Below are 27640 nucleotides of genomic sequence, written 5' to 3'. Positions count from 1 at the left end.
TTGAGGGTAATTATGTTTTGATGTTGAAAAGTGGAGAAAATGTGTGAGAGAGTGCAAAGGTTTGAATACACAGGTGTGTGTGTGTGTGTGTGTGTGTGTGTGTGTGTGTGTGTGTGTAAGGGATTACCAGCTCTCAAGAAAACTGATTATTTCTTTTATTTAAATTTCATTTATTTTAGTATAATTTAAAAACAAAACAACAACAATTGGCAGAGATGAGATTATTTTCACTCGGTACATGTAACATGCAGATTTTGTGTTTAAGTTTTTCAAAAGTAACAATAACGAAGCTCACCTCTTCTTTAAAGACTGCAGGTGCAAATAGTTTAACGGTTGATGGAAAATATTTCTGAAGGAAATGTTCATGTTTTTTTAGGAAGGCTATCATCATTCAAAAACAATGCTGCACCACATCCTTCCCGTACATCTACAGTATAACATCACAGAAAAGATCATCACTGCCAAACTGGTCTGTCTGCAGTGTAGACCTGGCACCCAATCAAAAACATCTGACACTGTTGGGAAAAACAAAAACAAGCAAACACAAGGTGCTGAGATGTTATGTAACTGACTTGATAAACCACCTGAGAAAATATTCTTTGGACACAAATACTGTCCTCAGTTTTAAAGAGCAAACTCTTAAATATTATATTTAAAAGAAGATTTAAAGCTGTTGCTGGCATAAAATTCAAAATGAGTATATATTCATATAAATAATTCATTTCTTTACAAATATATATACAGGAAGGTCTTGTATTGTCTCTGTCCCAGCCCATGAATTGGAAAACAAAAACCAAAAAAACAATAACTAAATAAGATCAAATAAATAAATTCCACTTAAATACATACAAATACAATCACATACATTTATACTTTTTTGTGGAAAAATACTTTCTAAATAAAAGTCATCTAGTACAGTGCAGAAATGCTACAACAGTGATTGTGATAATTTACAGACAGAAAGTAATAATAATAATATACAGATGTAAGCCAGCTCCTGTATCAAAAACATGTCTGTTTCAGTTTACAAAACTTAGCAGTGTTTCCAAAGCAGTGAAGCCAAAGTCCAGCACAGAGCGGCTGAGTGAATGTGGTCTGGACTCTGTGGAGGAGAGTCATGGTTTCAGAGACGCTGTAGAAGGACAAAATACCTGCTCTGTGATCCAGGTACACTCCTACTCTGGAGGAACGAGGACCTGAGACACGAGTTTGGATGTTGTTGTACCAAAATGTATAACTGTTTTTGAAGCAGTCTAGTGCCCAGGACTTTTCATTACGTCCAAATCTACATTCATTCCCACTCCCTGCTCTGCTGATATTCTTGTATGCGACTGCTACATAAGCTCCATTCACTCTCCACTCCACCTCCCAGTAACAACGTCCAGTCAGACTCTCTCTACTCAGGACCTGCCACATTATAGCGAATCTGTCTGAATGATCAGAATAAGATTGTTGTTGTTTCACTGCTGTTGCTTTTCTGTTCCCCTCTGATAATAACAGCTGTTTGTGTGCTGTGTTTGGATCCAGTGTGATTTCACATGAATATTTTAAGAATTCAGCTCTGGTCTTTGGCTCTGGTGGATCTGACAGTGAAACATCCACTTCAGTGACTGTCAGTGAGATGTTTGTCCATTCCTCTCTCAGAATGTCCTGTAGTTTATCTCTGACCTCTGACACAGCTGCTGTCACATCCTCAAAGTACCTCAGAGGACGGATATTGATGCTGGATGAGTCTGTAGACTCACTGAGTGCTGACAGTGAGGGGTAGTTGTGTAGAAACTGGATGTGATCCTCTGTGTGTGAGAGCTGCTTCAGCTCAGCATCTTTCCTCTTCAGCTCAGTGATCTCCTGCTCCAGCTTCTCCTCAAGCTCTTTGACTCGACTCACTTCAGTTTCCTGCTGGGATCTGATCTGCTGCTTCACATCAGAGCTTCTGTTCTGGATGAGATGGATCAGCTCAGTGAAGATCTTCTCACTGTGCTCCACTGTTTGATCAGCAGACTGATTGATGGCCTCCACCTCCTGTTGAAGCAGCTTCACATCTTTCTCTCTGTCCTGGATTCTCTGCTGGATGTTTTGTCGACTCACCTCCAGCTCTCTCTGCCTCTCAGTCCTTTCTGCTGCAGCTGAGACTGTGTCGTGGCCTTTATGTTCATCCACAGAGCAGAGATAACAGATACTCTGCTGATCAGTACAGCAGAACATCTTCATCACCTCATCATGACGAGAGCAGATGTTCTCCTGGAGCTTCTTGGAGGGCTCCACCAGCTTGTGTTTCTTTAATGGAACCACATCATAATGAGGCTGAAGGTGTTTCTCACAGTAAGATGCCAGACAGCATAAACAGGACTTGAAGGCTTTCATTTTTCTTCCAGTGCAGACATCACAGGCCACATCTTCAGGCCCAGCATAGCAGTGATCATCATCAGGGGCATCTTGAAGCCTAATCCTCTTCAGCTCTTCTACCAACTCAGCTAACATGGTGTTTTTCATCAAGAAAGGCCTCGGTGTGAAAGTCTGTCTGCACTGAGGGCAGCTGTGAGCTTGCTTTGTATCTTCTGCATCCCAGTGGGCTTTAATACAGTTCATGCAGTAGTTGTGTCCACAGGGAATAGTTGTGGGATCCTTTAGTATATCCAAACAAATCGAACAGCATAATTTTGTTTCGTCGTTCTGAAATTCTAGCTCTGCCATTTCAGCTCTCAGTTTCATGCACAGCCAACATGTGTCTCTGTCTGCAATGTTAGAAAGGTTTGTCTGAGCTTCCAGACATACAAGCTGGTTACACCCATTCACAAATTTAAAGAACCATAAATGTGAAGGAATGAGGAAATATGCACCGCGTGGGTGAAACACCCAACCCTGAAGTATCATCAGGGTTGAGTGTTTTTTTCGGTTTTTTTTTAGATGCATCAGTTGTTCGAGATGCTTGAGATGTATTCATTCACAACACACAGAGGTATGCTGTAATTACATGCTTTAATTATGTAAATGTTAATGTGATAAATTACTTTTGTTATATTCCCACGTTAATGCTGTGCTTTAGTAAAGGTCACACCTATTGTAAGTCTCTGCCTCATATAGTCAGGAATGTTAACAAAATAATTGCTGTTGCGTCAATATCTATATATAAAAAGGATTTTTTATAAAACAAAAAACAATAAATAAAGACCAATTAATTTTAATTTATTTAATCCATAATTGTATTTATCTGCTATTTCAAGGAGTGGAAAAAGCCACTGGCTATTACGTCAGGGGCTGCAACTCCTCTCGAGGATCGGTGTGTGCCAGATTGTGATGGAGAGTCGGGGGTCCTTGTTAAAGGGGTTTTGCCCAGTGCCGAGTGGTTTCTATGTAATTAGGATTATCTTTAAATTGCACATGTTATCTTTTCTTTGTGGAGCTTTTCTAGTTAGATTTTTCTTTAGTTTGCTGCCCTGTATATATGACACATTAGATCACAACTGCAAAGGAAATAATAAAAAGGCTGGACTGTCAACCGGGCTCAGGGGGGTTGGGAAGCGTATCTGCAACCGGAAGGTCGCCGGTTCGATCCCTGGGCTCTCTGTCCTGGTCGTTGTGTCCTTGGGCAAGACACTTTACCCTACCGCCTACTGGTGTTGGCCAGAGGGGCCGATGGCGCGATATGGCAGCCTCGCCTCTGTCAGTCTGCCCCAGGGCAGCTGTGGCTACAACAGTAACTTGCCTCCACCAGTGTGTGAATGAATAGTGGCATTGTAAAGCGCTTTGGGTGCCTTGAAAAGCGCTATATGAAATCCAATCCATTATTATTATTCTGAACAATTTATTTCTGCCTGCAGAACTCGGCCAAGCCTCACACGGAGTCTCTGTGCCGTATGATGTTTGCTGATGATGTTGTGATCTTTTGTGATTGTAGGGATCATGTGGAAGCGGGTGTGGAGAGGTGTAGGTATGCTCTGGAGAGAACAGGCATAAAAAGTAGTAATGGGAGGGTTTGTAAAGTGCGCTTATTAGGGTTCAATCATCAATAGAAACAGACAGTGCACAAGGGAGGTGAAGAAGAAGCGAGAGCACACAGGGTGTAGTGGTTGGAGATGAGTGTTGGGGGTGATTTATGACTGAAGAATAAGACCAAGAGTGATAGTAGTGAGACCTGCCCGAGGTGTGGTTTGGAGATGGTGGTGCTGACAAAAAACAGGAGGCTGAGCTGGAGGTTGCAGATGAAGACGCAAAGGTTTTCATTGGAAATGACCAAAATGGACATGATTAGATTAGTACTGGCAGCAGGAGGGATATCGCTGCATGGACATTTAATATTAAAAACACTGTATGCTTTAAGCGAGGTCAGTACTAATGCACTCAAAAATGCAGATTGTGTAATTTAATAAACTTGCCAATATCACAACTCTATCATCAGGACAAAGATAAACTGATGGAATATAACTGAGTATTAAATTAATGTTTGACAGATGGTTTTAGTTTTTATTCCTCCAGCTGCAGCTCTGGTTTTAGAGCTACTAAAGAATTAATATTAAAAACAGCATTCAAACGTAGGCTTAATCTACGTGCAAATTTGATAAATCTGATGTTTGTTACAAATAGCTGCTCTGTTCCATATGATTGTAACAGAACAATAAAATTGTAAAATTGTTTGCAAGCAACATTGAAAACACTGAAGAATAAAGTGCCGTCTAAAAATCCATGTTTATCACGATACCCACTGATGAAAAAGACTCTAGACTGTCAGAGGTGCTCACTCTCTCTCTCTCTCTATGTATATATATGTGTATATATATATATATATATATATATATATATATATATATATATATGTGTGTGTGTGTGTGCGTGTGTGTGTGTGTGTGTGTATCAGAATAACAGAGTAAAGTGTTGTAGTTTATTGTTATTATTAAAATTTAGCATTACTTTGGATTAAAGTTTCTTTGTACTTGGACAGGGCTGGAGTGGCCCTTTGTTGCCCCCTAGTGACTAATGCAAAGCAGAGCAGTCGTTTGTGAAATTGATGTTGCAGAGCACGTGTGTGCTAACGTGTGTTATCTTTTTTTTTTGTGGACCACACTCAGCCAGAATGTAAATAACAATTTTAAGGGGGACCTAAAGTCTTCTTGTCATCCTTTACCAGATGGTCATGGCTTCTGCAATTACTTGAACCTTCAAAGCAGCTAATGGTTGCCACATTTATTGATGTCCTGGACTTTTCAAGAAACTTTAGTGGAGCAGGAAGCTAGGCTTAAAGAGACTAACAACCATCTTACCTGGAGGACTATGATGTGTGCTATCCAACCTGCTAACAACAACCATCTCATTTTGAGGCTGGGAGGATCCCACCTGTCCAGTAAAAGCTGTTCTTCAAGTTACTAGAATTACAGTTATGAGGGTGCTTCTTAGACGACATGGACAATACCATTTTTTGAGGTTGAAAGCAAAAAACGGAAAACAATTTCAGGAAAACATGCTAAGACTTATAGAGGTGGTAAATAAAGTGCAGCAAAGGCAGGCTGCCCATTACAGCAGATTCCCTTCATACGTCTGTCTCAGAATTACATGTTAAATTTGAAATGAAAGGTTGCAAAATCTCTGTCATCTTTTCCTCTTCACACCAAAGAGGAGAAAATATAGAGGAGCAACATTTAATTCAACAAAATGAGTAAACTGCATGTCAGGCAACTCGCATCAAAGTTGCCACTTTCCTCAAAAACTGACTTCCACTGCTGTGTTTTCCCAGCTCATTCATGTCCACACTGAGCCGTCAGACTGGTTTGAACTTGAGATCCAAGTTGCTGACGGTGAAGCAGAGATGACGGGGATAAAGAAGAGAACAGCCTGTCACAGATAAAACAGATAAACCCTGCAGCTGCTCCACAATTAGTGACACCCTGTCATAGGGCCTCTAATCGCAAGCGTAAAAAGTAAAATCGGCCATCTTATTGGTATTGTCATTCAAAAAAATATAGTAATAATGAATAATAACTGACCATAGCCATTAAACAAGTTGTCTTGTAAAGGTGCTCTATAGCTGTTCTCATAGGGATTCAGTTTGTTATTTTTGCAACAAGTGTTGCTGGAATCCAACACCTCATCAACACCATGACATGGCTTTATGTAAGCGCACATAGCGGACATAACTCTGGGTAAAACTGGGTCGGTCTTCCTGACTGAAAGACAACAAGCGAAATGAGCTGAAATGAGCAACTTTCTGTGGAATGTCAGTCGTCTTCTTCTTTCGGCCGCTCTCTTTAGGGGTTGCAGATCATTTTCCTCCATCTCACCATATCATCTTCCTCTGTCACACCAACCCGCTGGATGTCATCCTTCACTGCATCCATTAATCTTATCTTTGGTCTTTTACTCCCTTATTTCCTCCATCTCTAATTTTGTCCATCCTGGTCACATCTTCAGCTTTGCCACCTTTAGGTCTCCCTACCACTGTGTAAACCCTCCCTTTCTCTCTTGCTACTGTCCTTCTCTTACAAATCACTCTGGTGCACTGTCTGTCTTTGCATGGTTGACCTCTAGCCAGTACACATTTCAAATTCTGGACTAAAAATCAATGCCAAGATGCTTCCTGTCACAAAGTGGAAAACACTCAGAGCTACTGTGAGATTATGAGGTACATTTTAAAGGAGGAGAGCAACAGTTTAGCAGAAAATTCAACGAAATGTGATCCACTCTGTAGGAGCAGCTGGCTAAGCATCAGATAAGTTTGAGCAACATCATTTTGAACGAGTGTGTGCGATAAGATCAGTAAACTCAGCACTCAAACTCTGTCGTGGAGCACAAACTGTTACAGCAGAAGTACTGATGACTGTGCTACAAAGAGAGAGTACTGGAGTCAAAGACATTAGGCTCTGTATTATTTATCACTCATTTTATTCAGTGACAATATTTCCCAGAGAACTGATTGGCCAGTGTACAGTGATCTCTAATCTGGAACCTAACCAAATGTGGAATGCATGATAGCAAAAACAACTGTTTCTAAAATATTATTAAATACAGTTCACCAATATAATTTCAAAGATTCTTCCTTAAAACGAGATAACACATTGTTTCGGGTGTATTTAACAGACACAGTTGCAGTTAAAAGTGATTTACTGAAGTCAGTGAACAGCTTGCAGCCTTATCCATGGTTTACGACACACTTATAGACACATATGTGTTTAAAACATGATGCAATGAGTATTCTTCTTCAGTTACCTTCTTCACTCACTACCTCTCTGCAGTGAATCACACTTGTTATTAATCTCTGTCTCTCTTCCACAGCATGTCTTTATCCTGTCTTCCTTCTCTCACCCCAACCGGTCGCAGCAGATGGCCCCGCCCCTCCCTGAGCCTGGTTCTGCAGGAGGTTTCTTCCTGTTAAAAGGGAGTTTTTCCTTCCCACTGTCGCCAAAGTGCTTGCTCATAGGGGGTCGTATGATTGTTGGATTTGTCTCTGTATGTGTTATTGTAGGGTCTACCTTACAATATAAAGTGCCTTGAGGTGACTGTTTGTATAAACAAAATTGAATTGAATTGAAAATTAAATTGAAAACATGAACAAACTGAGCTGCTATAGAAATGTGTGATTATTATGATTTTGTTAAAGAAATGTATACAAGTATGTGTAAAAATAAACAATAAGTGTAATGAAAATGAATGAAATAATAAAAGAGTCAGCTTGAATTATTTCTCTGTAATGAAGCTGTTTTAGTGAAATAAAAGGTCTCTCTGACTGATGAATGTCCTGGGTTGTTCTACTCTAAATGAACTTTGACCTTTGTGGTGTTTTAGGAGGAAAACCGCTTCAGTTTTCTCCTCAGACTAATTTCACATATTCTTTATCAAATCTGAGTGAGATCCTGGAATGAAGGGTTTGTTCGTACCTCAAAACTTTTCATTTAAAAAAGCGTCCATTTGTCCACACGTTAAAATTAATTATGTCATCATTCATTACATACATAGAAGAAACAACTTGTTTGTTAATTTAAAAAACAAGAAAATATTTTTCTGCCAAAAAGATAGATGCAAATGTAATTATATATTTAAGATATGATAAACAGAATATATTTGTTAAAGGCAGGTCTGGTGATTACTTTTAGACCTGTGAAGTGGAAGAGAAACACCAGCATAAACATACATAAAAACAAATGTTAAACAATCATTTAGAGCACAGATAAGTTTACATTTTCATTTCATTTTATGAAGTCCAAATTGTCAAATGTTTCACTGACTTTCCATCTCTGTGTTGTAATAAAAGACAAAATGTAGATTTAAACACATCTCATTATGGATGACTTCAGTCTATCTGATTTCGCAAAAGTTTCCTGCATCACCTTCAAGCCAAAGTCCGGCATAGACTGGCTGACTGAATGTTATCTTGACCCTGAGGAGGTGACTCATGGTTTCAGAGATGCTGTAGAAGGACAAAATACCTGCACTGTGATCCAGGTACACTCCTAATCTAGAACACCGAGGACCTGAGACAGGAGTTTGGCTGTTGTTGTACCAAAATGTATAAGCATCTTTGGAAAAATTCAATGCCCAAGATTGGGCATTTCGTCCAAATCCACATTTTTTCCAGCTCTGCTCTCTGCTGATATTCTTGTATGCGACTGCTACATAAACTCCTCCCCCTCTCCTCTCCACCTCCCAGTAACAACGTCCAGTCAGACTCTCTCTACTCAGGACCTGCCAACATTTAGTGAATCTGTCTGGATGATCAGAATAAAACTGATCTTGTTTCATTAACGTTACTCTTTTGTTCCCCTTTGATAACAACAGATATGTGTGTGCTGTGTTTGGATCCAGTGTGATCTCACGTGAATATTTTAAGAACTCAGCTCTGGTCTTTGGCTCTGGCTCCACTTCAGTGACTGTCAGTGAGATTTCTGTCCAGTCCTCTCTCAGAAGGTCTTGTATTTTATCTCTGACCTCTGACACAGCTGCTGTCACATCCTCAAAGAACTTCAGAGGACGGATATTGATGCTGGATGAGTCTGTAGACTCACTGAGTGCTGACAGTGAGGGGTAGTTGTGTAGAAACTGGTTGTGATCCTCTGTGTGTGAGAGCTGCTTCAGCTCAGCATCTTTCCTCTTCAGCTCAGTGATCTCCTGCTCCAGCTTCTCCTCAAGCTCTTTGACTCGACTCACTTCAGTTTCCTGCTGGGATCTGATCTGCTGCTTCACATCAGAGCTTCTTTTCTGGATGAGATGGATCAGCTCAGTGAAGATCTTCTCACTGTGCTCCACTGTTTGATCAGCAGACTGATTGATGGCCTCCACCTCCTGTTGAAGCAGCTTCACATCTTTCTCTCTGTCCTGGATTCTCTGCTGGATGTTTTGTCGACTCACCTCCAGCCTCTCAGTCCTTTCTGCTGCAGCTGAGACTGTGTCGTGGCCTTTATGTTCATCCACAGAGCAGAGATAACAGATACTCTGCTGATCAGTACGGCAGAACATCTTCATCACCTCATCATGACGAGAGCAGATGTTCTCCTGGAGCTTCTTGGAGGGCTCCACCAGCTTGTGTTTCTTTAATGGAGCTACATCATAATGAGGCTGAAGGTGTTTCTCACAGTAAGAGACCAAACACACCAGACAGGATTTCACAGCTTTTAGCTTCATGCCAGTGCAGACATCACAGGCCACATCTTCAGGTCCAGCATAGCAGTGATCAGCAGGAGCAGCTTGGAGTCCAGTCTTCTTCAGCTGCTCCACTAAATCTGCTAACATGGTGTTTTTCATCAGGACAGGTCTCGGTGTGAAAGTCTGTCTGCACTGAGGGCAGCTGTAGATTTTCTTCTCTTCCTCTTCATCCCAGAAGCTTTTAATACAGTTCATGCAGTAGCTGTGTCCACAGTGAAGAGTCACCGGATCCTTCAGTAGATCCAAACAGATCGAACAAGAGAAGTTTTCTCGGTCCAGCTGAACTCCTTTCTGCGCCATTTCACCCAACACTGTCAGTGAATTTCTGAGTTTCTTTTCCTTATAACTGAAACCACACTGGGCTGTTATGTAAGTAAAATACTTTTCTGCAGTAAATGGGGTCTGCCAGCTCTTACACAAGACCACATGTTGATCAAACTGCAGAATTGAAGGGGAGGGAACAAGCAAACATGTGGACCACGAAGAAATAAAGTGTTAGAGAGCGAGAAGAATAGGGAGGTGTTACGTTCCCCTAAAAGGGTCCAGGCAATTAGGGAAAGTAACAAAAAGTGTCCGGGTCGGAAAAAGGAAACAGGGAGGCAAAAGAGTTTTATTATTTCTATTAATAACTCAACTAAAGAGACCCTAACCTGCAGGGACACCGGCCCTTGTGGACTGAGATTGGGGACCCCTGCCCCAGAAAACTCAAAACAGTGTCCCATGTGATAGCCAGGAATTTTTTAGCCTTTACATGTGGAGAGCCCAGCGGGCAGCCAGAAGACCTTACTGGAACAGTTTTCAGATGATTCCTCAGGCCTACAGGCATGTTTGTTAGCCAGGGGTGCGGGTCTGAGCAGTGGTGCTATACACTGAAAAAAAGGGACTGGCCATCTCTTGGATTTATGTAAGCATCTTGCATGTATTTAACACAATTGCCTCATGTTTTAAAGTTAAATGTAACTATATAGTGTAAAAACTACATGATATGCAGAAAGGGTGTATTAAATTGTTCATATCATGTTCAGGTGAAGTAAGTCAATAAGATAGCAACGTTAAATCTCGTGAAACCACGCGTGATTTCATCTCGCGGGCTTTGGATCATGGTTTAAAAAAGGCATCCATCTCAGTCAAGTCCAGCAGCCAACTCTACGTTTTTTGGTATGTCTTGATTTTTTGAATTAATATTTACCATATTTCAGCCAAATGTAGTTAAACGTCTAGAGTGTCGCCATGTAACATGTTAAAAAAGAACCGTTAGCTTATTTGCTGTTTTATCTGTTGTCAAAGAATTGGCGCTTTTTCATCTGAATTTGGCCGTAATATCACATTAAATTAATTACGAGGCACTCATAACATAATTTGGTTTTCTGTGTGAATAGATTTGCCAACTGACTTTTCGGTTGCATTGTGTATTTACTGCACCATGGTGTTAGTGAGATTTTGGACATTGAACAGCTTTAGCTAATATCATCAGCGGCATTATGCTAGCTTACTCCTGCCCTCACCTGCTGTCCTTTTGTTTTTGTTTGTTTTTTTGCTACACATTGAGAGACGACTTCTATTCTGCATTTCACCAGGAGTCAGCTGATGGATTGTGGGTTCAAGGTGTTATGGTGAGAAATTATATTCTATTTTCGCTTAAGGTTTCTGTAACTTAGTTATAATAGGTTTTTTTTTTATAATTATTAGGTACATGCATACTCAAATAGACCACCCTATTAATACAACTGAGAAATCCAAAATCTGCCATAGGTTTAACTTATACCTGTATGTATTGTCAAAAAGGTGATTACTAGACTCACATTAATGCACACTTGAACTAAAATGAGGTTGTAACTTGTGGGTTGTTGGGTTGTGTTAAGGTTCAAAAATATAGGGAAGGAAACACAGGAGGAATGCAAGTAACCACACTGGTCCAAAGGGTAAAGACGATGATTTTAATGAAATGACACGCGTGGGAGAATGAGCGGACTCTGTAAGCAGACAGCCCCACAATCTCATCCTCCTAACATCAAAATACAGTTTTATATGCATCAGAGTATATTTAGTGACGCCCCCTCATTGCGTCATCACATACATCAGCTTCAAAACCACAAATGTTCTATTTGACAACTTAAGGCACAATTAAAAGTACACTGGCTTCCATCTTCTCCCCGGTGGTTTCCCGTAAGCCAGCTCAGCTCTCGCATCGTGCATCTACTGCTTCATCAGTCAACTTTCACCTACACCCTAACAGTGTGTGTGTGTATGTCTCTGCGCGTGCACAGAGTGTGCATCTGCTCTCTGCACCTTAGTTGACCTCACGTAGGCAACCAGGCTAAGGCCATCCTGTGTTGTGATGATCTTAACTTCTATGTAAAATGTATAAACTCATTATACAAACCCAGACTCTGGTTTTGGTTTCACTTTTGCAAAAGCACGCCGTTTCCTGTCAGCCTGCAACTCAGTTTTCTCACCCACGGAAGACTATATGTAAGAATATAAAACATTCGAAAACCTTTAAATTTTAGAACAACCTGTAATAAACCTGTTAATATTTGATTATGATAACCCCTGTAATATAAATTATAACTGAACCTGTAATAAAAACTAATATAATACCAATATATTTGAACATCTGAATGCATCTGAATGCAACATCACATGAAATGGTAATGACGATTATAAAATAGCAACAAATAATAGCAGTAAAATATTTCTATTCTCGATACTCCCTCTCTTGGTGACCCTTAAAAAGGGTCACCATACACTTATAACATTACTCTGACCCTCTCTAGAAATGCCAGCTCCCCCTAAGAACACTCCATGGGTAAAGTCAGGTTGTCCTTGGTCCCTCTCTCGTGGAAATCTTCTCCTGTAAAGGATAGAAAACACTTTCTCCCTACTATGCTCTAAGTTACTCTGTTCCTCGATTGTTCTCAAAACATGAACCTAATTTCATATTTGGTTTTTGACTTTTATTTTCAAATCTTAGTCAACCGTACTCAGCATTTGTAAAACTCTTCAAGCACTGCCTTCAAGAGAATCGAAGGAAGCACGTCTCTGCATATGCTTCCTCTTTGCTCCTTATCTGATCATCAACATCCTGTGCACAAAACTGCCACTGCTGCAAGGGCCTACCTTTCATCTAAAGTCACCTCTCACAAGCAAAATCATCATAAAATCATTATAACGGCTTATTCTACTAAAAGGATAAAAAACAACCACTTTAATCATTACATGTAAACACATAGTTAATTGCTCCTAGATAAACTTCATCATAGCTAAAAGCTGAACTCTAACTGTATTTTGAACTCCCATTTCCTAGGTGATAACCTGTTTGAATCTATCATTTTATTTCATTTTGCTGCTTTTAATGTAATGGTACATTCTAATTATATTTTATCAGTCATTATATTTTATCAGTTTTAACCAAAATACATAAGCTTTTCCCCCCTTGGACCTGGTTTAAAGCAAAAACTTGATCCCTTCAACAAGTATTTGTTATCCTGTAACTGCATTTTATATAAGAGGACTAATTTAGAACTGCATGTGTTATCTCCATATTTTTCATGTTACCCAATTTAGTTACAAACGAAACTCCTATTCAGTTAAATGCTAAATGGACTTCAGGCCTTTTGCCTGGAATCAATACTGTCAGGTCTTAATGAACTCTATATGTCTGTAAGCGTGTGCAATCCTTCAATAACTCAGGTCATTCTCACAGTAGATTGGCTAATCATAACGTTAACCAAAAGTTTATGACCCTCAAGAGACGACTCTCTGAGCCACAAAAATGCACAAAAATGCAATGTGTATGAAAAATCATTTCTACATATATAATCTCCAATATTATTCATTTGAGTCAGCGAGACTTTTAACATCCTCATAAAAAGCTCTCCTCTACCCTAAAAATAAATCTATTTACTATCTGTTCAAAAAGAAATCCCACATTTTCTACTCATAAAATCTTCACTATTTTCCCCCAAAGCATATCCTTTATTCCCACAGTTTCCCCTTTAAGTTTGGTGTACAACTTCTTATTAACCCCAGCAATTTATCTTCTAAACAGAATTCAGTTCATTTTAATCCTTTCTTTTAACAAGTCCTCAGTTTTACTATATCTAGATTATCAAACAACCCCAATCATTATAAAATCCTAGTAAAACCCCTTTCAAATTAAACAAATTAAATCTTAAATCCCTCTCTTTTTTTTGACACATCTCATGTGGCAAAAAACTCAACATGCTCCACCCAAGCTTAACAAATCAAAAGGAAAAAAGGTTAGTCATTTCATTTCTCAGAACAGCTCAGCAATTGTCCTCTCCGGTGTTTTGCTCCAGCCCTGAAAACCTGTGTTTAAGGAACAAAATCAATTTAATCATCATGTCAAATCTCCTCAAAATCGTTGCTCCATGCAAAGTCTGGATCCTTGGAATTTCCTGAAAACAAAACCTTTACTCAACTCTCCCCCTATATGATCCAATCTGTGTCATGACACAAAATAAACTTAAACAGAACAGTTATTAATCATGTGTTACCTCAGTTAATGGTAACTTAAGTTACATCAATGTTTCCCTTTTAGCATTTTATAATGTATTAATATGGTCTAACCCAAATCAACAAAGCAGAAATTCACTCAAAGGAACATCAGCATCCCCAGATTTAAGTCTCCCACTTCTCCTGTTTGTCAACCTTTTATTTATTTCCCCCCTTGGTCCAACCACTCACATTCACTCCCATGCATTCACACATGATATTTTTTTGCTGATCTGCAGCCTTCCGCGCACGTCATCAGATGCTCCACATCAGCAAAATGAGCTCAATCATTTGTTTTATTCCGTTTTCGTTTTTAGGAAAATAGTTCTCTATACTTTTGACTGGATTGAATCGATACAATCCATTTTTAGACAGAGACTTGCCGCCAATCAGTCTCTGATTGTAATCAATTATAATTCTGTAAAGCCCACCTGATTTTCGTACTTGGTAATTTGTCAGCGCCGTCCGTTCACTCTCTTCCAGGCCTGCTTAGAACAAAAATGAAAAAGAGAGCTAATTATTAGCTCATCAAAGTACAAAACAAAATCACCTGACAGGTTTTTTCCTGAGTGCACTACTACAAAAACTATGGGCCCCTTTAGACATGTCCATGTTTATCAAAACTCCCTCTCTTGAAATAGAAACAACAGCCTCAAAAATCTGAAACAATCTTAAATTTCACCCATTCAACACACCGAAAACCTCGTCAAAAGATCAAAGACCGTTTTCATTCAGCACAAGATAAAAACCAATTTCAACAACGTATCATCCTTAAATTATAAATTTCCTGTCCAAATCTGCCCCTCTGAACAGACCTGACCACCGTAATCAACTATCCTGATACTTTACCATTATATATTTCTCCCAATACTCTTCAACAGCCCCGATCTCTCTTGAACTGAACAGAAAGCCTCCGACACACACGCACACAGGAAGTGTCTTTGTCACTCACTCACTCCAGCTAATTTGCATAAACCCACAGCTCAACAGCCAACTTAACAAGAGGAATACATGTTTAAACCTTATCACATTATTGAATTATTTTCATTTTCTTTCTATACTAATCACTTACTTTAATAAATCAGTGCAAGAGCACTCCTAAGTAATTACTCCTCTTTTGTTTTTGTTTTTTTTCCATAACTTATTTTATCCAAGTGTGTTTTAAGTGTATTTTCTTCAACATTCACACCATTTTAACCCTCATGAAATTAGCAGGCTGATTTAATTACGTATGTTTGTGTTCTTAGCCAGGTTTTAAATCATTATCTGTTCATTACTCTTCATGAGCTTATCTCTGTAAGGTTAGTGCATTTTCTGTTTGTATGTGTGATTCTTATAAATGTTTCTTTATGATCTTTGTGATCTTGTAAATGTTTCTTTTCCAGTGTTCCAAACTCCTTTTGACAGGGTGTGTTTTCTCTCTTTGGCTCATCACTGGTCATTGTGAATGACATTTCCCCTTCGTCTGTGCCCAGTGGCCTTACCTGTTAAATCCCGTCTCCTCCAGTGACTCCAAGGTCACTCCGGGACTTAGGTTCGAGCAATCGTGACTGCGCCTTGCCTTAGGTTGTCCCAGGGTTTCGAGGTGGGATCTTACCCGTCATGGGCTGTCCAGCCTTCCATGCCCGCCTACTACAGGAGCCAACTGGGCAAGAGTGTTATCAGATCTAGGGGACACACTGGTTCTGGAAATTAAAGGAGTGTAAACTGCTTTCTTTATTAAACTTTCCAACAATAATTTCACATGTAACAGTTTGTGTACGTGAATTTTCAATTCATTAATGTGATTGTTAGTTCATGTATTTATTTCTCTCGGTCTGTCTCTTTTCTAAACCCTGTAATTAATATAATTTTATTACTTTATTACTTTTTCTTAAAACATGCATCCGCTTCATCTTCTTAGAATTTAACTCTGTCTATTTCTCTGGGTGCTCCCCTGACATCATCAGTCACACACACCTTCCTCTCACACACACTTTTAAATAGAGCTCTTCCAAACATCAGGACAACTAACACTTCTCCACGCACAGGACCATTCTTTAGGTCAGTTTTATAGCATCAGTCACCCAATAATCTCTTAACTGGGCTTCCCAAGTGTATATACTTATGTGTTTTCAATCAGAAAAAATAAACTCAACCTGTCAAACTTTAAAACATCCTACTTTTCATCACAAAAGAAATATATTTCATACCCCTTTCTTTCATACACACTTTTAAAGGTTCTAACCTCTTTCAGACGCCATGACTCGTCTCACACACCCTGCCTTCTCTCTCTCAAACTTCCATTTTCCACTCACTCAGACAAATCATGCAGAGTCACTCAAATCACATACTGACAGCCTTCACACAATTAAAATCACACAAGATACGCTTTCATACGAGTATTTTGGACATGCCTTCCATGATCAGAAAGAGCAAGTCAAAAGAAAAAAGAAAAAGAAAACTGAAACCTCTCATCGTCTCGCAGCTTCTCCCCACACACACATATAACTGGAAAATAAACCACACCAACATTTATGGCTCACGAACTATACATCTATCAAAATTCAGTCATTTACTATACATCCACACTAATATATTCACACTGTATTTACACTCTCATAATAAGCAAAACCAACCTCTTATATACAGGCATTTAGCAAAAAGCTCAGTCCTCTCGAAAACTGAAACCACCCTCTCTGCGCGTCTCCGCTGCTCATTTGCATTTACACACACAATCAGTGCACTTCCGGCTGTGCATGACTGACACAGAGACTGATCTTACTCATAGATCTCATATTTTATATTACAGACGTCTTATTAATTACAACTGCACAGATTTTTTAGGCCTTGTCGCTCCTACAAATTTCGACAAATTTATCCATAACGGTCCAACCGATAAAAGTCCCTGACTTTTTTGCGACCAATTTTAGCCAGTATTCCGTCCCTGACGGTGGCCCGATTGCTAATGCCCTAACCAAATTTATCGTAGCCAAAAAAGCGCAAATAGGAGACTCTAACTCCTAGCAATTTCAGAGGTTCCCAAGTTCTCTCCCGCTGTCGACGGTACTATCCCTACTGTCCTAGTAGGTCTAAGATCAGCGTCCTGTCTTAGCGCAAGCGTTACCAAGGAGAAAATGCGCTTCTTAAGGGTCCCAGACTCCTCGTCCTCAAGTAATTTTAGAATAATTTGAAACAACAATCTACACCCAAAACAGGATTAAGATTAAGGACAACCCTCAACAGTTTTGGAGATTCCCGAGTCCTCCTCGAATGTTGCCCGAAACTATCCCTAGTCATCGCTAGGTGAAGGATAAATTTCTCTATCCAGCAGGGAGCGTCACCTCCGAGAAAGTTCTTAAGGATTGCATAACCAATGGGACTTGAACCCACACAATGACCAAATTCCCTATCATTCTAAGAGTTCACTTAGCAGCTCCAACTGCTTTAATTCTCTTTTCATTCCTTTATTCTTTACTTATTTTCTCTTATTCTCTTTACTCTTTACTTATTTTCAACGTTTCATCATCTTTACTTCAACTTATACTTTAGTTCTCATGAGATTTTCACCAAAATCAAAACAGACATCTACCAGTAGTTTCAGTGAGTAGACTTTCAATTTACACAGCCCAATTTGACACACTTTGGTTCATAAGATCAACAGGTGGTGCCTACCTTTTTGTTATATGCCGGCTTGTCACTCACTTTGACCACTGACCAATGCCTGAGCGCCTGACGCCTCGGACCTTTCTCCGTCCTGTCTCACTTCCCCCCTCGGACGAAGCCCCCAAATGTTAAGGTTCAAAAATATAGGGAAGGAAACACAGGAGGAATGCAAGTAACCACACTGGTCCAAAGGGTAAAGACGATGATTTTAATGAAATGACACGCGTGGGAGAATGAGCGGACTCTGTAAGCAGACAGCCCCACAATCTCATCCTCCTAACATCAAAATACAGTTTTATATGCATCAGAGTATATTTAGTGACGCCCCCTCATTGCGTCATCACATACATCAGCTTCAAAACCACAAATGTTCTATTTGACAACTTAAGGCACAATTAAAAGTACACTGGCTTCCATCTTCTCCCCGGTGGTTTCCCGTAAGCCAGCTCAGCTCTCGCATCGTGCATCTACTGCTTCATCAGTCAACTTTCACCTACACCCTAACAGTGTGTGTGTGTATGTCTCTGCGCGTGCACAGAGTGTGCATCTGCTCTCTGCACCTTAGTTGACCTCACGTAGGCAACCAGGCTAAGGCCATCCTGTGTTGTGATGATCTTAACTTCTATGTAAAATGTATAAACTCATTATACAAACCCAGACTCTGGTTTTGGTTTCACTTTTGCAAAAGCACGCCGTTTCCTGTCAGCCTGCAACTCAGTTTTCTCACCCACGGAAGACTATATGTAAGAATATAAAACATTCGAAAACCTTTAAATTTTAGAACAACCTGTAATAAACCTGTTAATATTTGATTATGATAACCCCTGTAATATAAATTATAACTGAACCTGTAATAAAAACTAATATAATACCAATATATTTGAACATCTGAATGCATCTGAATGCAACATCACATGAAATGGTAATGACGATTATAAAATAGCAACAAATAATAGCAGTAAAATATTTCTATTCTCGATAGTTGCAAATCAGAAACAAACATCTTTGGATTTTTTTAATCCCATAAGATCTGGAAACACAGTTTTTATTCAACAAAACATTACTGATTAACCAAGAAGAGTGCCTGCTGTTATTTCAAAATAATTTTATGTCATTTCAGATAAAATGCAGCATTCCAGTGCATCCCAACCATGCCTTTACAGTCAAGGTTTCTGACGGAGCTGGGTTTCTCTCTGACAGTCTGCTGAAAGTGTTTGCAAAGTGATCAGGGGAGCAGGGCACAAAGCTAAAGGATGTAGCTGCCATGATGACAGTAAGAACTTTAAAATTCTTTGACTACAAAGTGTATATGTATTGCATTAGGTCAGTAAAAGATTTTTATGCTGCATCCATTGAAACAGACAACTATTACCTGTGAGTACTTATTCCACTAAACGGATGCCATAATTTTCGTCATGCATTTACTGGCCCACTGAGAAAAAATTATCTTTTTAAAAAAAATATGTTCTGGAAACTATATATCCATAAAGTTGATGTCAAACAGGAACTTTTGATATTGCTTTGTAGATGCTGGTGTTGCATGTTGACTGGTTTAAAAAGTCAAGAGTTTTTGTCTGGGATCATTTTCTTTTGTGCTACTGAAAAGTTCACAATTCTCTGTTTTCTTTGTTATAATACTTAAGGATGACATTAATGCTCGAAGGGAGTCCCTCATCAAAGTGCTCCGCATCTGTGTGAAAGACAATTGCAACATCTTGGTGCAGGAGTTCATGGTGAGTGTTTTATGAGTAGATTGTGGCTTTGCAACATTTCAAAATGCATTTAGTTATCCACTTGATCCTCATTGGACTGGTTAGGACCAGTAGTCCTCTTTAATAATTTGAAGTTCACATGAGGCCTGGTAGTGAACTCGGCCGCCGGCCCTTGAGTTAGCCCATGAATGGCAGCATGGCAGGCCACTCTTTGGCTATAGCTATTTACTATGTTGCTTGCATTGGTTTAAATTACTCTAACATTAGAACTGGTAGATTCAAAAGAGATGAGTTTAAAAAGGAATCTTAAAGAAATGTTTTGTGTTTAACCAGGACTTGACTGAGGCCACTGCACAGATTGAGAAAACCACAATGAACATCTGTCTCCACAGGATGCGCCAGGCAATGACTTTTCTGATGTTGGCATCATCATCGAGGGTATAGTAGTTCTTCAAGATCTGGATAACGTGACTTTTGCAGCAGCCATGCTGTTTGGACCTTTTTTATTCCTTCAATATGAGTTACCCATCACAACTCTGCTACACTTTTGAGTTGATTCAAAGGGTGGTAATGGATTTGGATGCAACTCAGCTCTCAAGAAAAGCTCACAACTAAGACAAAACTGCTACTGCAAGGAAAGCTCACTGTTATGCATGCAAGGTGATCAGCTCTAGGTGAGAGGACATTTAAATCTCACACTTGTTCTGCTGCATTTTTGAAGCTCAATTCCAGGAACAGATCGCAGGGTTCATTTTTATATACTCTGCAACTGCCATGAGGACAGGTCCATTTTTTTGTTGTTTGTTTTTCCTTTTGCTCTGTACAAGTTCTCTGTTTATCTGTTTGGCAGCATTTTTCAATTTCTGTTTGTATTTTTTCTTTCTTTTACTAGTGAAGAGATGTAGCGTGAACAGTTATACAGTCTAAATATCCCATATGGGTCGTGTGAAATGGTGTTTTCAGTTTCATTCAGTTGAAGTAAAGAACGATGAATATTTCTAAGTGTGCTGTGCTGTTTTGAACCAAGATGTCACAGTATGATCAGTGCTGTAATTTTTGACAGTCACTGTATCAATGTTATTTTTGCGTCTCTTGAATAAAGGTTTTGACCTGCAAGTGCTAATTTCTTTAGTTATTGGGGTAAAATGGGTAATGTTAATAGGAAGGTGTTCGCCAATTCAGTAACCTAATTTAATGTTAATGGAAACTAACGTTACCTCAAATTGTTTAGTTATAATTGTTGTTTAACTGAATCTTGACGTCAGAGGCCTTAAATAGGATGTTTTGTATTGTTCTTTCCAAAGATGGTTACCTGTGACATTTTTCAAAAGCAACAGTCTAATTTCTTTGCTGTGATTGATTCCAGAGAACACGGAAGAACTGACATTATTTAACTGTTGATTTATATAGATTCAATAGATGAGTAATGTCAGTTTAATTCTTTACCTACTGTCAATGCAATGAAATTAGACATTTTGTTTTGAAAGGTTACTGGTGGATGCCAGCAACCATCTTGGAAGAGAACAATACAATCTGTTATAAGGCCTCCATTTGAAAATTGTGTAATTGATACTAGAATATAATAGCAAAATGTAATTTGAAGATAACATGTAATATTTAAGTGACCAAGTAGTATTGGGTAAAAGTTACTGAATGGTGTTGGGATAAAGTGAGAAAATTGAGAAGGATTAAAATATTCCAAGAGCTCAAATTACTTCATCAAAACATGTTTAAGTCACATTTTATCAACACAAATTGCACAGGTTTATTGAACATGAATAAATTGTGTTAATTTAACTCAATTGTTTAAGTTGCTGCCAAAGCAAAACATCTGTGTGCAACAAATGTCCACCATTGAATTAAGTAAATCCAACAACATATTTTTTTCAGTGTACATAATCTGTCCCCCTGCAGGTCATTTTGAGGACCTGAGAAATGGTCAACCAGCGACAGCTCAGGATTAGTTGACCTCTGACACTGACCACAGGGCCCCATTAAGGAACTATGCCCCAAGTGTGGTCTTTTGCTGGGCCTGGCAACCTTGTCGGTTTGAGAACCACAGCTTATTGTTTTCAAATCAGGCCTTCTTCCCTTCGGATGCGCTTTCTGCTTGAGTGCCAGTTTCACACAATTAACAACCACATGGCCAGGTTTGTGGCAGAAGAAATACAGTTTGGCCCTAGATCTTAAAACCACAACTGTATTAGCCTTGTAAGCTGGCCCACTCTTACCTCTCCAAGATGTACTATGGCGCAGAGGGATGTCACATCCTACAGCATTTGTTTTATGAGTCAGCTTAAACTGATCTGGCAGTGTGGCAGCTTGCTGTAAAGTGGAAACCCTCTACAAGCAATACACTCAGGCACCGTGTTCTTAAAGTCTTCCACCAGGACTAGCTCAAGTACCGACCCCAAATCGTTAACCTGGCTTGCAGAGCACCACCTATCCAAGAGCTTCTTCTTACGCTCTCTCAAAGTCAAGGTAGGACTGACCCTGTGCCAGCTCCAATCCCCGAAAATGCTGCCCATAGGCTTCAGGTACGAGTTCATAGTCTTTGAGGACAGCACCAAAAAAAGCAAACACCACTAATTCCAAACTCACTTTTCAATCATCCCGGACGAGCCCCCACTTGTTACGTTCCCCTAAAAGGGTCCAGGTGATGAGGGAAAACAACAAAAAGTGTCCGGGTTGGAAAAAGGAGACAGGGAGGCAAAAGGATTAAATTAAAGAGTTTTATTAAAGTTTCTATTAATAACTCAACTAAAGAGAGATAGACAAGCCACTATCACCATTTAAAGAAACAAACAGAAACTCAGGCATCAGCCAGTAAACTGAAAAGTAAGTAAAAAAAGAGTTTAGTCACCAAACACTCCTCTCCACAGAGCAGGAGTAAACAATCATCAAACACACATAGCTCACCAGCTGCAACCACCAACATGGCTCTCTGGCCTTAAGTGCTTTTAATTGCTGATGGGAGTCAGCTGTACAAAAAAGGTGGCACCTGAGGCAGGAGAGACAGCAGGACACACCCACACAAGGGCAACTACAAGAGGAGGCCCTGCTAGGGACATAACAGGAGGATTATCAGGTTTTTTACAATTCTTCCTTTAAGACTTTGGTCACCTTAATTTTTAGATGGTAAATTAAAAATAAAGTTGTATACATGCGATTACTAAAACTCTTAGTTTTGTTACTTATAAACCAATGTGACCTTTAGTCCAGGAAAGCTGTAAGCTTTACTTTACTACATATAAAACACAAACAAACAAACAAAAAATCTTTCTCAGCTGTCTTTGCATGTAAGGTGGGGTATGCCCTGGATAGGTGTCCAGGCTATACAACATTTAGACATTTCAACTAAATATTCCAATCACAGGGCAAATGAGAGTATTGTGAAAATGTGGTATGGTTACTTTGACTAAGGTAAGGCCCCAGTTCCACAGGCGCAGAGACCAGTCAGCAACCACTGGCTGCAAGGGAAAAGTTTCTTTTCCCCAGCCTCAGCAACTGGTGAGTGTTTGCTGGAGTTTGCTGGGAGTTGGTAGCATGAAATTGGTTGCAAGAAGGTAAAAAGGCCTCGGTTGCTAGAAGGTTGTTGTGGTTACCAGTAATTGTCATGAACGAAACACTCGAAAACTATTCACCAGGTGATACTGGAACTCACAAGTTGTGCCTTTTAAAATGTGTTGGTTACACAGTAAGGTACAATGCAGTAAGGCACAGCTTTGACAGCGTTTCCAGTTTGCGTACTTTGAATGGCATCAGTCATCAGTCATGTTTGAAGCTACAGCGAAGCAACAAGAGATCCTTTCTTTCACTAAAGACAGTGTACTAGGCTTTTGTTGTCAAAGGGAGGACGGGTGTTATGCAAACTGAAGCTGCACTAAAATTAGCTCCTATATAAACAGTAGCTTGATTGATAATGTACAAATGCAAATATAGTTGTCACCTGACTCTGCAGCTGAACTTGGTGGAGACCGAACCAGAGCTCAGTGAATTTGGCTGTATGATAATCATACGATTTGATTTCAGAAATGTGAAGAGGCTGCAGGACATAAATGAAGGTTAAACAAGTTAACTTGTCTTATCCACAAACAAACAAGACCGTCCTGATAAGTTTCAACCTTTGAACAGTTTGTATCTTTGAACTGTGATTCATTGGCCACCAGAAATTCAGAGAAAACGACATACAGAGACTGTGTTGAAAACAAAGTGTCGATAGAGTGTGTTGAAAATGTGAATGTCAGGAACAAACTGAAATTACAGGGTCAGTAAATGTAGCTTGTGAAAATAGTTGAAAAATTAAAGGGAAATGTCTTCAGATGACTACAGTCACACAGAAAATGTCTAAAGCAAGTCTTGTTTATCAGTTCTACAATATTAGATGGTACAACTCCAAACCAAATAACTGAGTAACGAACGATACACTCGTGCAGGTCACCGTGATTTATTAGCAGGATGAAGGCGCCCTCTTGTGTTGTGCATCAGTTTTTCAGATTTCAGTTGTTAACCTGCAGGAAGACAAAACTTCACTGAGCCTTCAGCAGCTTCAACGTTATCAATAAAGAGAGATTTAAATATGTGTAATATCACACTGTGTCATAACCTGTAATCCTGACGCTGCATTCAAGGACCATGGGACAGATGGATTAGAAAAGTTACCTGCTTAAAAAGATCATAAAACAGTTTATTGCTGGGTAACAGCTGAAAACAGGGTTAAGACCCCCCCAATAATCAGATCCAACCAATATAACCTCTGGATAAAATGGACATGCACAAAATCTGTTCATTGTCTCATATGAATACAATCTCATCTAAATCATATTCTCTGATTATAAAACGATTTCAGTTCACTCTCAAACTTTTTTTTGAGGAAGATCCTAGAATGAAGACAAAAGAAAGGACTGTGACATTTTTTTTATTATTAAAACCTTCAATTTGTTTGTCAACTTAGACAACAACATTATGAGTATTTGGTGTGCTAAACATAAATATAATTCTCTATTCTTTCTTTATATACTGATGCCACTGATACAAAAAAAATATGTGCACATTTCTGTAAAGGGTCTGCCCATGTCTCTGTCCTTAAAGTGGAACAGAAACAACAAGGTAAAAATACAGCGATACTAATTTATACATTTGGAGCACAAAGATGTTTCCATTTTCATGTGAAAAAATATTTTTATAAATGAAAAACATTATGTGCAATGATAGCCTCCATGACTAAACGGACAAAGGAAAGTTCTCCAGTGAATAAACTCCAAAACATTAAGGAAACAAGTGGAAAATGCTGAGGTACCACCCACAGTGTTTGTGTGACAGCTGATCTCTGTGCAGTTCAGAAATGCCACAACAATGATTGAGAGAAAATTACATGCAAAATTACTGTCCTATACTATGAAATTCTATTATAGTTTACAGAATTTAGAACTTCTTACACCAGAGTAAAGCCAGAGTCCAGCATAGAGCGGCTGAGTGAATGTGGTCTGGACTGTGTGGAGGAGAGTCATGGTTTCAGAGACGCTGTAGAAGGACAAAATACCTGCTCTGTGATCCAGGTACACTCCTACTCTGGAGGACTGAGGACCTGAGACAGGAGTTTGGGTGTTGTTGTACCAAAACGTATAATTACTTTTGTAACAATTGAATGCCCAAGATTTTTCATTACGCCCAAATTTGCACTCATTACCCCACCCTGTTCTGCTGATATCCTTGTATGCAGCCGCGACATGAACTCCTGTTCCTTTCCACTCCACCTCCCAGTAACAGCGTCCAGTCAGACTCTCTCTACTCAGGACCTGACACCAATAAGTGAATCTGTCTGGATGATGATAATAAGACTGTTGTTCATTCATTGCTGTCACTTTTCTGTTCTCTTCTGATAATAACAGCTTTGTGTTTGCTGTGTTTGGATCCAGTGTGATTTCACATGAATATTTTAAGAATTCATCTCTGGTCTTTGGCTCTGGCTCCACTTCAGTGACTGTCAGTGAGATGTTTGTCCATTCCTCTCTCAGAATGTCCTGTAGTTTATCTCTGACCTCTGACACAGCTGCTGTCACATCCTCAAAGTAGCTCAGAGGACGGATATTGATGCTGGATGAGTCTGTAGACTCACTGAGTGCTGACAGTGAGGGGTAGTTGTGTAGAAACTGCATGTGATCCTCTGTGTGTGAGAGCTGCTTCAGCTCAGCATCTTTCCTCTTCAGCTCAGTGATCTCCTGCTCCAGCTTCTCCTCAAGCTCTTTGACTCGACTCACTTCAGTTTCCTGCTGGGATCTGATCTGCTGCTTCACATCAGAGCTTCTTTTCTGGATGAGATGGATCAGCTCAGTGAAGATCTTCTCACTGTGCTCCACTGTTTGATCAGCAGACTGATTGATGGCCTCCACCTCCTGTTGAAGCAGCTTCACATCTTTCTCTCTGTCCTGGATTCTCTGCTGGATGTTTTGTCGACTCACCTCCAGCTCTCTCTGCCTCTCAGTCCTTTCTGCTGCAGCTGAGACTGTGTCGTGGCCTTTATGTTCATCCACAGAGCAGAGATAACAGATACTCTGCTGATCAGTACGGCAGAACATCTTCATCACCTCATCATGACGAGAGCAGATGTTCTCCTGGAGCTTCTTGGAGGGCTCCACCAGCTTGTGTTTCTTCAATGCAACCACATCATAATGAGGCTGAAGGTGTTTCTCACAGTAAGATGCCAGACAGAATAAACAGGACTTGAAGGCTTTCATTTGTTTTCCAATGCAGACATCACAGGCCACATCTTCAGGTCCAGCATAGCAGTGATCAGCAGGAGCAGCTTGGAGTCCAGTCTTCTTCAGCTCCTCCACTAACTCCGCTAACATGGTGTTTTTCACCAGTGCAGGTCTCGGTGTGAAGGGGTGTCTGCACTGAGGGCACCTACAGTTTTCCTTCTGATCCTCTTCATCCCAGTGGGTTTTAATACAGTTCATGCAGTAGTTGTGTCCACAGGGAATAGTCACTGGATTCTTCAGTAGATCCAAACAGATTGAACAGCAGAACTTTTCTTGCTGTGCCATTTCACCTTGCTGTGTAGAACTCTGTCAGAAACAAAGAAAAACGTAGCTCACCACAAACATGCTGGTTACACCCATCCAGGAACTGGAAATAACTGAACAAGAATGGACGGGAAATTTCTGCATCACCGAAGTGGGCGGAGTCAACAGTGTTTTTTCCAGGAACTGGAGTTTTTGAAGAGGCAGGACATGTTTGGCAAGTACAGACATACAAACGTGTCACAGTAGAGATGACATAAATGCAAGATAGATCTGTTAAACAGCAAAACGAGAGCCTTCATTGGCTGATAAAAGACAGAAGAATCCCCAAAAAGGACATTAGAATCACACGAAACAGGAGGGAGAGGATCGTCAAACACAGGTTAAACAACTGACAGTGAGACAATCACAAAAAAGAAAACCAGAGAAGGAAGAAGGCACGGAGACACACAAGGAAAATAAATTATGCCACAATCATAAACCCCCCACATCCGATAATAAAGCTTAGAGAAACAGAGAGGAAATGTAGTTCCCTAGTTTAAGAACAGTTTGCAGTTCACTTGAAAGGGGAGTAACAAATTTGACAAAAAAACAGTGAGAAATTATTCAAAATAAGTCAAAGAATAAATAATTTGGGGTTTAATCAAACACAAGAAAACAATAAATAAGAGAATACAGTCACTTCATTTACTACATATACAACATGTGTTTATTTTTATTCTTATTTATTTATATTTATTAGTAATTCTAGTGTCTTAGTCTGTGGCTTGAGCTCCAGTAGAAGCTGAGTTTCAACCCTGTTTTGAGCCCATTGCTGCTCTTGCTGTGGAGGATTCGGTTTTGCTGTTTCTTTTGTGATTTGTTTCGGGGGGGTTTACTCATTTGTCTCGCCCACCCTGGTAAGTGAGCCACCACAGATAAAAAACACTTCGGTGTTGCCCTTTAGGTGGACTAGACTTCTTTCTTCTTCTTTTTTTATATTTATGCATTGATGTCTTTGCTTTTCACGGGCTGCAGTGAAACTAATTAGTTGTGAAAATCAATTATAATGTCTGTTCTCCTCACTTAGTTTGCTTTTAATATGTTACAGTGCAGTGAAATCGTTCTCAGCCTGCT

General features: G+C 39.7%; 4 protein-coding genes across 4 annotated transcripts in view; all 4 read right to left on the bottom strand.

The window, feature by feature from the left end:
• LOC109195563 (tripartite motif-containing protein 16) overlaps positions 1–27640 on the bottom strand; it is a 1176058-nt gene that overhangs the window by 1088631 nt on the left and 59787 nt on the right. The gene's annotated exons all lie outside the window — the stretch shown is intronic.
• LOC100711990 (tripartite motif-containing protein 16-like) lies at positions 573–3012 on the bottom strand. The gene has a single exon (XM_003460564.5). It carries the CDS (start codon positions 2911–2913, stop codon positions 1003–1005), a length of 1911 nt encoding a protein of 636 aa, XP_003460612.3. The 5' UTR covers positions 2914–3012; the 3' UTR covers positions 573–1002.
• Positions 7491–10045, bottom strand: LOC109195567 (tripartite motif-containing protein 16). Its single transcript, XM_019347793.2, has one exon. The coding sequence runs from the start codon at positions 9925–9927 to the stop codon at positions 8284–8286; it is 1644 nt and encodes a 547-aa protein (XP_019203338.1). The 5' UTR covers positions 9928–10045; the 3' UTR covers positions 7491–8283.
• Positions 24281–27168, bottom strand: LOC106096919 (tripartite motif-containing protein 16-like). Its single transcript, XM_019347837.2, has one exon. It carries the CDS (start codon positions 26546–26548, stop codon positions 24911–24913), a length of 1638 nt encoding a protein of 545 aa, XP_019203382.1. The 5' UTR covers positions 26549–27168; the 3' UTR covers positions 24281–24910.

Source organism: Oreochromis niloticus, linkage group LG18 (assembly GCF_001858045.2).
Source record: "Oreochromis niloticus isolate F11D_XX linkage group LG18, O_niloticus_UMD_NMBU, whole genome shotgun sequence".
Lineage (NCBI taxonomy): Eukaryota > Metazoa > Chordata > Actinopteri > Cichliformes > Cichlidae > Oreochromis > Oreochromis niloticus.
Note: the sequence above shows the minus strand (reverse complement) of the source record. Positions and strands in the feature narration are given on the sequence as shown.

What these genes read in the sequence shown, in the direction of transcription:
- LOC100711990 (XM_003460564.5), bottom strand. Translation starts at nt 2,913, where the DNA reads ATGCATCTAAAAAAAAACCGAAAAAAACACTCAACCCTGATGATACTT.
- LOC109195567 (XM_019347793.2), bottom strand. Translation starts at nt 9,927, where the DNA reads ATGGCGCAGAAAGGAGTTCAGCTGGACCGAGAAAACTTCTCTTGTTCG.
- LOC106096919 (XM_019347837.2), bottom strand. Translation starts at nt 26,548, where the DNA reads ATGGCACAGCAAGAAAAGTTCTGCTGTTCAATCTGTTTGGATCTACTG.